The 12,830-nt window shown below is 40.1% G+C and overlaps 1 protein-coding gene across 1 annotated transcript in view; it reads left to right on the top strand.

The window, feature by feature from the left end:
- Positions 1–1,595: 1,595 nt before the first annotated feature.
- Positions 1,596–12,830, top strand: part of OSBPL10 (oxysterol binding protein like 10) — a 112,307-nt gene continuing 101,072 nt past the window's right edge. Inside the window, exon 1 of the mRNA XM_031554050.1 lies at positions 1,596–1,650. Coding sequence (XP_031409910.1) covers positions 1,596–1,650 — 55 coding nt within the window. The remainder of the gene's footprint in view (positions 1,651–12,830) is intronic.

Raw genomic sequence — 12,830 nt, 5'->3', positions numbered from 1 at the left:
CCTTAGGACCATACTGCTCAATGTGGATCTTCACCGGGGACATTTCTCAGCCCTCCTGCCACACCGTGGTCTTCTTTCCATGGGCTGCAGCTCTGGCTCAGGATGCTTCTGTGGGGATATCCATGGGCTATGCCTCCTTCTGGCCTCATCCACTGTGGGCAGCTTCATGGCTGCACATGGAGATCTGCTCTGTGCGGTGCCCATGGGCTGCAGGAGGACAACCTACTCCTCGATGAGCCTCTCCTGGGCTGCAGGGAAGTTCTGCTCTGTGCCTGGAGCACCTCCTGTTCTTCTTCTGCACTGACTTTTGTGTCTGCAGGGCTGATTCTCTCATATTTCTGCATAATAAACCTTATTACGTAAACCCAATACAGGGTTAAAATGTGTAAGTATTGGAAGGATGATCTGGGGAACTACAGGTCTATCAGCCTCACCTTGGTGCCCCGAAAGGTTATGGAACTGATCATCTGAAGTGTGATCACATGGCATATGCAGGATAACATTGGTTCATGACAGTCAGATCCTGCTTGATCAACCTCACTTCCTCCTAGGATCGAGTGACCAACCTGGTAGATGAGGAAAAGGCATCGATGCAATCCACCTTTAGTAAGCCTTTGACTCTTTCTCACTCAGTATATTCAGCTGGCAGCCCATGGCTTGGACAGATGCACTCCTGGCTGAGTAAAGAACTGGCTGGCCTGCTGGCCTAGAGGGTGTGCTGAATGCAAGCAAATCCAGCTGGTGACTAGTCAGGGGTGGTGCTCCTCATGGGTCAGTATTGGGGCTGGTCCTGCTTAATATATTTATTGATGATCTGAATGAGGTAATTGAGAGCACCCTCAGTAAGTTTGCAGATGACACCAAGTCAGGGTGAAGTACTGATCTGTCTGAAGGCTCTACAAAGGGATTTGTACAGGCTGGATAGCTGGGCTGAGGTCAGTAACATGGGCTCTAACAAGACCAAATGTGTGTACGTTGGTCACAGCAACTCCATGCTTCAGCTGTGGGGTAATTTTCCTCTGGAAAGCCTGCAGAGGAAAAGGATCTGGAAGTGTTAGTCAATAGCTGGCTGCACATGAGCCAGCAGTGTGCCCAGGTGGCCAAGAAGACCAATGGCTTGTATCAGAAATAGCGCAGCCAGCAGGAGCAGGGAGATGATCGTTCCTTCGTATTTGGCACTGCTGAGGCTGCACCTACAGTGCTGCATTCAGTTTTGGGCCCCTCATTACAAGAAAGCAACTTGAGACTCTGGAGCATGTCCAGTGAAGGGGAAGGAAGCCATGAGGGGTCTGGAGCACAGGTCTTATGGAAAGCAACTGAGGGAGCTGGGATTATTCAGTCTGGATAAGAGACTCAGGGGACATCTGGTCGCTCTCATTCAACTGCCTGAAAGGAGGCTGCGGTGAGGTGGAGGTCGGCCTCTTCTCCCAGGTTACAGTGATAGGATGAGAGGGAATGGCTCAAGTTGCTCCAGGGGAGGTTCAGTTTTAGATATAAGAAAAAACTTATCCAAAAGATTGGTGGTGCTTTGGAACAGGTTGCCCAGGGAGGTGGTGGACTCATCGTCCCTGGAGGTGTTCAAGAACTGTGTGGACATGGCACTGACGGACATGGTCAACGGTTTAGTGGTTGGATTATATGATCTGAGAGGTTTGTCCCAACCTTAATGATTCCATGATTCTAATAGATCTCAGCAGATATCTCTTAGTAGGAAAATATTAATTTTGAATATGCACAAGAGATAAATCCACTTTTGTTTAAATAAATCCACTCTGACAATTGACAATGTGTCACAAGTTACTATTTCTTTTTTGTGTAAAGATGAGGTTCTAAATTGCTTGATAATCCAATTTGTATTACTTTGGTTAAAGAGGAAAATTCTTAAAATTATCATCATGAATAGACTATCCTCCCCATAATTATCTCCATCTCTGAGAACTTGTCTCCTCTGCTCTGATATTCTATTTATACTTAATTCAAAATAATGGATGCCAGAATGGTGTAAAAAACATATGAGGAATGTATTAATGCAATAGAAAATGATGCCTTTTCTCATTTGTGTTTTGCTTTCTCAACAACTTTGAGAATAAATATTATCAGTTTTCTTGGAGATACAATTATTCATTTATTGCTACAAATATGCTGCAAATAGAGATGAAGCATTTTTGTCTCTTTTTCTGTGCACCCATGAACTTTATAGCACGAGCAATTAATCTGCAATAACAGTGAACATAATAATACAGTTCACGGCTTTGCTTTCAAGTTTGCAGGAATATTTATTTGAAAGTTTTTAATCGTTTGGAGTGTTGATCTTGAAGGCAGTAAAACTCATACATGCTTTGACCATTCAAAATTCATAATCGGTAATCCAATTAAAAACCTTCTGAAGTGTGTGAGCTGTCCAAATTACAACGAAATGGAAAACTGACTTTGTAGTCATTAATTACCACATTAACTGGGAACACTTTTGCACCTTTAAGCCTCTGAGATTTTATTACAATATTGGAATAAATAACAAATAATAACTTCCCCCTTCTGTTCTGTGCTCTACGAGTACTTCACTGTTTTCTAGGAAAGTACTTTCATAATATCCTGAATTATTTTGTTTTCCTTCTGCCTCTCAGTGTGTCCACCTTTATGAGAACAAGGCTATTAGTTACTTTCAATCCAAAAGTTGGGACTTACTTTTCTTTTATACTGCTAGAAAACATAGAAATATAACCTAATTACTGTATTGTGTAAGGGGGAGAAGCTTACCACTGTGAGATCTATATCCTACTGTTTATCTTCTATTATGAGTGGTGTTTTATTAGAAACTCTGCAGTTCTGGCAATCCATCATTTTTTAGCTGGACACTGTTGCACAAAGCAGTACATTCCTCATTTGCTTTCCAGCTGACACCCCACTCATCTCCTGGTACAACTTCTGTGAGGCATTAATCATAACTTAATGAGGCTCACATCATCTCTTTTTTGATGTTGCGCACTCTGCTAGTGCAGGAAACTTTTGCAAAATGACACAATGTCCTGGATTTTTTTTTTTTTTTTTTTTGCTTCCCTTTCTACATACGTTTTGTCACAGGATGCATGGGTCCTTAAGTTATTCTTTTTGACTTCAGTGTTGAACTTTATATTCCTTATTACTCAGTAGATTTGAACTGATACCTGAGTTATCCTTTTATTGATATTTTGAATTTTCAGTCATGTCTTCAGAATTAGGCTTGTTCTGGATTGAATAAATCTTTAATTAATGCTAAACAATAGGCCCAGATTTAAATCTAAACCTGCCAGCATTCTCTGTGTTTTCTGAAGACTTTTAGTTTTGTCCTGGATTTCACTGCTCTTTTTCTTCTTGAGAAGTCAAAATTGATTCTTCTGTTTTTACTGAGCCACAGATACATCTAATGTAACCTAGATAAAACCACATTTCTGTGTTCCATTTTATGACACAGCAGTTTTGCTTCTTATATCTCTATTCTGCAATTTCTCAGCCTTCTTTGTCTTATTTTATCAGGGAACGACAAAATACACCATATATTTCAGCACCAGTCACCATAAAAAAACAGCATTCTCAACATCATATTTTCTTTTGATGATACCTATTGCTTTTGTATTCACAGTATAACTCTGTATGAACTTCCTTCACTGTCTGCTGTATATCCAGAGTGTTGTAGATGTGACTGAGCCTTTTGGGATATGTATTTTAATTTCATTTCTAGTGCTATGCAACACTAAGTAAACTCCGGAGCACAAGATGCATAGCAGAGAGATATTACATTATGTACTTTGATTCCAGCTGGGCCTGAATTTCTCGATCTTCTCTATTGCAAACAATAGCACAAATTTCTCAGAGGCACAGTTCTTCACAAGGGGTATCACTAGAAACACAGAGAATGCAGGGGAAGTTCAGAAGCCAGGGAAACAGGAAGGTTCATGCTTCCTGCTTAGTCCTGTCGTGTGTGCAATCCTGGGTAGCTAACAGCAACGTTGGTGAGAATAGCTGCATTCTCCCACAAAGAAACAGATGGTGCAGATTGTAGACAAAAGAACAGGCTACCTTGATCCTACATGCATTTTCATCATTTTTATTTTTTATAGTTATTTACTTACATTTCCCTAGTTCAGGCTGAAGCAAATTGCTCTTGGCCAAGGAAAAAGAATAACCATAGCTCTCTTGATTGAACTGGAGAATTCTCATAGAACCATAGAATCACCAAAGTTGGAAAAGATCTCCAAGATCATCTAGTCCAACTGTCCACCTACCACCAACATTTCCCCACTAATCCATATCCCTCAGTACAACATCCAAATGTTTTTTGAACGTCTCCAAGGATGGTGAGTCCACCTCCTCCCTGGGCAGCCCATTCCAGTGCCTCACTGCTCTTTTGGAGAAGAAATTTTTCCTGATACTCAACCTGAGAAAGAAGCCAAGGCAAGATTGTTTTTCTACCTTTCTCTCTTATTTTATTCTTTTGTCAAGAGCCTTAAACCCTTCTCTTTTCTTGTACAATGGGTTGGGTTGGCTCTTTACATCAATTTCCTGTTGTACTATTTTCCTAAGATTCAAATTACCTTGAAACCCTTTCTTATCCTGTGGCTGACAGCCTCTGACTTATTTCTGGTGTGCTCCCCTGTCATACAATGCCACTTTTCCTTCTGCAGCTACAGGAGAGTGAGAAAATCCTGTGGTTATATCAGCAGACTTATCTTCTATTTCTTCCTGGTTACCAACTTCCAAGCTTGCTGCCAGTTAAGCACCAGGATTTTGACATTTGTGCTTTATGTGCAGCCTCTGAAGACTGCATTTAATGCAGCCTTTTTTGGCAAACTCTCTGCTGTGCTCCTAGATTGACACTGGAGCAGCTCCACCTCCCCTGGGAATTCTGAAGTAGACTAGGAGCTTGTGTTGCTACCAAAGTGTTGTCTAAACTTGGTTAGCACAGATCAAGCTGGCAAAAGAGAGCGTTAGCAACTGCCAAAGGCCAATGTGATGTGACAGTACTGGTTGTTAGCTGTGAAAAAAATGAAAACTCTTTCAAACGGTCTGCTTAATTCTTGTCTTTGTTTCTGCCTATCTGCCCCATTTCCCTCTGTCAGCAGCAGAATTCTATGCCCTTCTCTACTAAAAGCAATATGGATTTCACTTCTGACATGAATGAATCTCAGATCAGATTAAATTAAGATTAAATGGGCTATGTTTTCCCATAATAAGATCCTCTTCCACTTTATGAAGTATATTCTGTATGAATGTGTTTTTATAGCATTTAGATGATGATTTTGTTCAGACAATCTTCTAAAGAAGAAAAAGAGGTGCATGATCTTTTGAAGACTTTTCCTGTTCCATTTGATACTTATCCTAAAAACTCAGATCTTTTCCATATGCTTTTTAGGGGGTGTTTTGTAAGTTATGTCAAGAACTCATAGAAATATTAAATCTGACACACAAATATTAAGTCTAAGCAAAGCCAGCATTGGATGGGGAGTCTCAGTTCCTAGTTAGACTCTTCGAAGCTGTATGACATTATTCAAATTTGTAACTCTGGTGACAGTTTGAAAAAGTTGTAACAAGTTTATTTTTTAGAGATTCAGGATCTGTTTCATTTGTTAGGGGTTCACTTCTCCTGGTCAGGATTTCCAGATGCCTCAGAATCAGTCCCTACTTTTTCACCAGTAGGACAGTAAGATTAGACATTCCTTCTTCAATTTCATATGAACAGGATGTCAGAAAAAGTAAAACAAATCTGTCCAGTCTTCTGTGTATCTTATAAAGAAGGAAGAAATTCCTCTGTGTGCAAATCTCTAGTTTCTTGCTCCTAATGTCATTTCAGGTTGTTGGTGTCTGGAGTCCATTTTATATCAGCACTCATAACTTTATTACTATCTCATTTTTTTTGCAAGCATAGTCCTATTTTTAGGCTGTAGCATGAAATCACCATAGTAGGGGAACGTTTATGATTGATTGAAGCTGGCAGAGCTCAGAACTTGGAATGCCTGGATTTGTGAAACTGCAGCTAAGGAGTGCCCATCCTAATCATCCTTTCTGAAAAATAACAAGCTCAGGAAAAGCTAAACTGAAAAATGGCAGCTTCCTGAACTTTTAGTTTGTGTGTTCAAAACAAATAACATTCATTTCCACCTTTGACATCAAGGCAAATGCTGTCACATCAAGCCACATACCTTTGGTTTTGCAGAATAGGCTCTCAAAAGTCAAAGATCAAAGCTGACAGCTCTGGTTTTGGAAACCAGAGATACAGAATCACAATTCAGCTCTGTGCATATTTGAGGTTGTCTCCACTGGATACTCCTGTCAGGGCTGAGTGTGATGGGAGAGAGAAAGCATCACAAGCAAATTTACTGGAGGAGGGGAAAAAAAAAATAATGTCTGTCTCTTTCTTTCCAGCAAACAAAAAGGGAGTAAATAAATGACTTTGTCAGGCTTTTGTAAACTTCAGTTTCTAGTGTTCTTCAGAATCGCTAAACAGTCGATTCTGTGCTGTGGTCCTGTGGAACATCACGTTCCTGTCCATTCTGTCAGCACCGGACCTCCAGACTACAAGAGAACTAGCCCAGTACTTGCACTAATAAGGCACTATGTAGTATGTTCCTGTTTAAGAACAAACTAGCTAACTAACAAACACAAAAACCCTACTGCATCATGTAAATAATTTATGCTTTTCACAAGCTATTGTTATTTTGGTTAACAGGCAAATTAAAATCAGTGGTGAATCCTAGCAAATAAATTGCCATCCCTAGCTTGGGAGAATTACAGCCATAAAACATTCTGGACTTAATCAAAGTATAAGCCCAAAGATTACAAACTCACAAACTGTAAAAAAAGCCCCACAAAACAAAATACTTTTTAGTGCATTTTACTACCTTTTACATGCTTTCTTGACTGGCTTTTATTGGTGGGAACTAAAATTTAGAATTAAATGGCTAAATATCTTTCACTAGTCTATTGAGTTTACAACAGATTTTTTTTTTACAACAAGAAGTCATTAAAATACAGGCAAGAGAATTTGGTCTAAGGTTCGTGCACTATCTGTTAACATTTCTTGCAAAAAGTAGGTTCTATTCTTTACAGCCCACCCAACTTCTAAAACTTTGTTGTGAAAAAGGGACTGAAAGTTACGCTTGTATTCATACAGGGTTCAGCAGTTTCAGAAAGTGTTTGAAATACACTCCATCTTTTGACATGTCTGTTTATTTCTATTAAGCATATTAAACTACCTTTGAGTATTTTTTATGCAGACTTGTAGAGTAAGAAGGAGACAGTTTTGTTGCATATGAAACTTGAAACTTGCAGAGTAGAGTCTGAAACTAATAATACATTGGACCTTTTGCATAAGTAGTTGTTTGAAAGCTTTAATCTAATTTTTCTCCTTGCTTTTACCACCAAAAAATAGCAGTGTTTCTTCATTGCCAGTACACAGATCTTCCCTTTTATTTTTTTTAATCTGCCATCCCACTGTGATACTTCACAGATACTTCATTTAGAAAGTCAGTGGAAGAGAATCTGGGTGATTTTACAATGTCATATAGCATTATACTTTATGAATAATAAATGTTGGATTCTGACACATTCCATGGAAACCGTTCAGCTCTGCAAAAAGTGGCACAGGAAAGAGCCCATGTACAAGTCTGGGAGCTGATAGAAGAACAGCAGCAATGAGAAGAGTCAGTCTGGTGTTAAGTTTGAGTTTGACCCTTAGAGGAACAGTGTACTTTTCTGATCTCTAAATGTTTAACCATACTGCTAGAAAAACATGGGTAAAAGTGCCTGTATCATGTTAACATTTGATAAATCAACATTTATCTATAATTTCACAACAAACCTAAAAAGGCTTCACTTACTCAGAAGGTCATGATGGATAATCTCAGTGTTTTCTTCTGGCCTTAGTGTATGAAAGAATCTATTTAAAGAGCTGTATTTGTCACTGCCTATAACAACTGTTCAAACATAAGTTGGCACAGAATAAGGCCGTTCCCAATAGCTAAAATACACAATATATACTGTGTGTGATGTTTATGCTCACTTAGTTTCTCTGTTCACCACCTTTCTATTTGTTTCCAGGGCAGTTCAAAGGTTTAACTCTAATCATACAGAAAATATTTTGCATCATAATTATCACACACGTCATTTCCTTATGCTCATTTAATGACATCCGATGTAAACACAAGCAATATAAACTAGTATTCTCTCCACCTGACCATTTGCATTCTAGAGGCTCACAGATGTTTTGATCAAGTTCTGTTTCAACTGGCCTAGCCTGCAAATTACTGAGCTGTGAGTAAACAAGTTATTGTAAATCTAAATGTGGCAGGCAGCACAAATCTCAGCCCAAATGAATTTGTGATGCCTTGTGGCAGAGTGAATTATGTTTCAGTCAAGACTGTGTTTCCCGAACACTTCTGGCAGCCAAGGTGGTTTGGGTACTAGTGCCATATGCTGGTTTCCCTGTTATCAGCTTGAACCTCAGTGAGAGATGGTCTTGTTGGTGGATGAGAAACATTGATGAGAAACGGCTGACAGCAAGATGAAGAGTGTCAAAGAAGTATCTTTAGTACACTTACAGACTTACAGGCACCAGGGAAGGAGCATAAAATGCATACTGATGCAGCAAAACTAATGCTAAAATTGGCAGACTGCAAAATGAATGGCAGCTTCTCTGTGTCCTCCAAATCCTCAGGTCAGAAGTGTGCATGATGTGCTGGTTAAGTCTAAATGAAACCATTATGCAAGATAGATCACAATAGTTGTATTATGATTCTACTATGTCATGGAAAGGTCAGATTAGAGAGATCACTGCTTCTTTTAGAACTTCAAGTCCAGTAATGTAGGGAAGTAGATCTGAGGAAGGACCAGAGAACATTCTGTTTCTCTGCATTGTTCCACCTGCTGCATGTGTGCCAGCTGCACTCAAGCTGTGGCAGCTGCACTAGACTTTTGGGGAAGCATTAGTGAGAGCAGCCTTGGCATGAGTGTGACCATGGCATGAACTAATCCTTAGGGACCGTGTCTGATTCATTCTGGTGCTCACAGCAATAGGAGAGGTGTGCAGTGGCATGTTTTTGCTGTAAGTACGGCCTGCAGTTCAGTGACATCTGGCTTTACTCTTCTAAGCTCATGGGAAATGATGCAGTGTCTCAGGAGAACTCTGTAGGACAAGAAGAGGGAGATGGAAAAACTGCAGAAGCCTTGTGTCATTCTCATGGAATAGGTTCAGTGCTTAAATACAGACCAGGCAAAACTAAGTAGATCCCATTGTTAGAGAAAAACCTGTAGGAACTCCATCCCCCTATGACTATGATTGTTACAAATTGTATGGAAAGCTGGTGGGGAGAGAGGGCAAGACGTAGAAAAGGAACATGGAAAGTAATTATAGAAAACTGTTTGCTAGGGGAACATTAAAAAGGTATAGAAGCCCAAAACAAGATGACTAGGAAACAGAAAGCAGCAAATGGGCTGTGAGATGGCCTTGTTCTGTGTGATGAAACTGTGTAGCTTAGCAAAGGATCATAGAATGGGAAAACTTCTCTGTTTACGGATAAAAGCAAACACAGATGAATTTGTTATCCTGCCAGATGTTCTGCTTTCTAGAAGGTGGGATAAATAATGAATTATTTTGATTCTTATGGTACTTAAAGAAAGAGGAAAAATTTTGGTTTGACCACAGAGTGAAAGTAACATACTAGAGGAGGACTGTAAAGTAGTGGCTGTGTTACCTTGGAAACAGAAAAGCCCTCATTAGGTAGGTTGCTGTTAATAAATAGCTAATTAAGAATACTTGTAACAAAGCATAGATCATGCAGGATTGCATCAGACTAACTCAGGGTTTATTACTCTGAAGGGTAGCTCTACTGGGACCGATCATTAGCTGGCAAAAAAAAAACAAAAGCAAAACAGGTTCAGTCATTTTGGAAAACATCAGTGCCTTAAAATAAGTGAGAATAGGGGATCACTGATATCAAAATTGCAATGAAAGGCTGTCCAACTCTGTCACATCACAGCAGTATGTACATACTGGGAAGAAAAAAGGAATAAGAAAGTTGGTTATAATACAGTCTCATTCTTAGATACGATGCAAAAACAGCATAGAGTGCCAAGGTTGGAATCAAAATGATCTTTGGTTAACCAAGGGGAAGAAATCTTTAGTAAATGAATTATAGGCCACACTGAAGGTCTGCATAGTTCATTTCTTCCACTATGAAATGCCTAGAGAAAGATCAAGAACAGCATAGGTATTATTTCATCAATAAACACTCTTCAAGGCATCAGAAGTTTAGGGTTTCTCTGGTCTTACAAAACACTTTGGACAGCCTTGCTTAAAGATCTTTGAAAACAGTTATCAAATTGCTGTTTTATTCCTATGGACCTTCGGCATCTTGTAACAATGAGTTTCACTTTTAGAAATCATGTGAAAAAGTATTCTCTTGTGCTTATTTTAAACCAGCTCCCCCATAGCTCTAGTTTCGTAAGAAATATACCCATTAACCTAAATATACCCATTAACCATTCTGTACACAGGTTCTCCTGTTGAGCTAGCTCTCTCCTCATTACAAAGTTGGGGTTTATACCTTTTCTCTTTCTATTCCATCCTTTCCAAAAGAATGTTATTAATGCAGAGTATACATTCACTGGTTGTACTATGGATTTATATAGCAGCATGCTGATATTTCTGTTTTCCTAATGAGCTCATCCCAGCTGTTTGCTTGATTACCCTTGAACACTGAGATGGGGTTTTCAGAGGACTACTTAAAATGACTTCAAAATATCTTTCCTGGGAAGCTACAGCTAACGTACAGATCATATAAATTAGTTGCTTCAGTTATCATTTTATCAGCAAATTAGTCACTACTGTGAAATCTCTGCTGTTTTTTTTTCCCCTTCCACTTGATTCCTGTTTTAACTATTATTGAAGGACTAATGATTTTAGAAGATACTGAGTAACACAGATCCCAAATCAGAGTAGCATTTTCCACCATCTGAAAAGTGGCCATTGACCCCTCTATTTTGTTTTCCCCCTGTTAACCAGCCTGCAAGCTGTGAGAGGACCTTGTATGCTATCACATCACACAAACCTTGCAGCAGTGAGGTGGTTTGAGATTGTGCAAAATTCTCCTGGGGATATGATATGCTGGCAGCCCATTGTCTCTTCCGTGTCAGAAACTCCCTCATGGGAACACAACTGTTATTTGGGTTTTATTGTATAGAAAGACAGAGAGAAGTTTCTGTATAACTTTATGAGGAGGCTTCTTTTCCTGACATAACTCTCTTCTAATAAATTGTACGGGAGACAGAAAAAAAAATCTTATTTCTTTATAATATAGAACACACACAGTCAATGTGTTGCAGTGGCTGGTGGGAAGCTGTGGTGATGACACTGCTACTTCTGTAAAGCATTTTCTTCCACTGTTGGGAGCTGTAGCTTAGCTGATGATGAGAAAAATGAAAGCATCTCATGCTTGTCACCAGAGAGCAAGGTCTGAGCTTCCTGAAAGAGAATGGCTCCTTCATTCCAAGGTCTTCTGAAAACTGTGGCCATCAAATTGAGGGAGGTGAGTCAGAGAACAAGGATTTTCATTGTAGTAGTAGTTTCTTTCTATAGTGAACAAAGACTGGGGAATTTTACATGAATATTTAAGTGATAGCTCTGCCTTGACAAAATAACTGTCAAATATTTTCTGTTTTAAAGAATAACTAAGCTAATAATCTTTGTGCTGCAAGAGATGTACACTAAATGTTCCACCAATGAAAGGCTAAATTAAAATTCAAGTTTCCAGACTGCAGTGCCTCAGTATTTAGCTACAACATAGCAGTTTAACTACCTAAAATTCAGGATTGAGTTGTCCAACATTTCAGCTAACCAACTACAACACATATGGTAAGACTTTCTAGAGAGAAAACTGGGAGAATCTGAGCAAGAAGCCTTCCCGTCTGGTTTATACTGGAAATGCAGGCCTCTAGTCGTGGGAGTTTGGAGGGCCTGAAAATCTTCAGTGGTGCATAATAGGCAATGGCATATGAGATTTGGTACAGTCTAAAGATCTCTAGATCTCTAACACATGGAAGCACACAGCTTTTCAAGGGATTAAAGTAAAGCACTAACTTTGGTTCATTCGTGCTTTGTCAGTCCCACTGAGACACTCTGTATTTCAGGTCTCCAGTTGCAAGATGACATAACTGCATGTCAGGTGTGCTGTGAGGATGTGTACTGTAACAAGGCTGAGGCACTTGGCTAACACAGCAAGTGTGGAATTGATCTGGGGGAATGTAACCACACGGCTCTGTACCTTGCTGACTGTACAAGGACCAGCTTGTCTTTTTGCAGTGATCCTAAACGATCTTCAATCATCCTCTGTCTTCAAGAAATGCAACTGAGCCCACAAAAATATTTTCTGCAAAGTCTGGATCGATGCAATGAACTGATGCAATGCGCTGATGTACATGAAAGGACAGGAGGGAATGGCCTTGAGTTGCTCCAGGGGAGGTTCAAGTTGGGTATTAAGAACTTCTCGGAGCAGTGAGGCAGTGGCACAGGCTGCCCAGGGAGGTGGTGCAGTCACCATCTGTGGAGGTGTTAAGAACCGTGCGGATGTGGCACTGAGGGACGTGGTCAGTGGGCATGGTGGGGTTGGCAGTTGGACTAGGTGATCTGAGAGGGCTTTTCCGATCTGAATGACTCTGTGACACTACGGCGTCCTGCATCTCGGCGAGCACCGCGTGAGCGGCTCACAGACAGCCGCCTCCTAGGTGCCACGCTCTATGGCCACGGGCACTCGCGTGCATCCATCCGCACCGAGAACCGCCCTCCTGCCGAGCGTCGCTCT

Source organism: Meleagris gallopavo, chromosome 6 (genome assembly GCF_000146605.3).
Source record: "Meleagris gallopavo isolate NT-WF06-2002-E0010 breed Aviagen turkey brand Nicholas breeding stock chromosome 6, Turkey_5.1, whole genome shotgun sequence".
Taxonomy (NCBI): Eukaryota; Metazoa; Chordata; class Aves; order Galliformes; family Phasianidae; genus Meleagris; species Meleagris gallopavo.
Note: the sequence above shows the minus strand (reverse complement) of the source record. Positions and strands in the feature narration are given on the sequence as shown.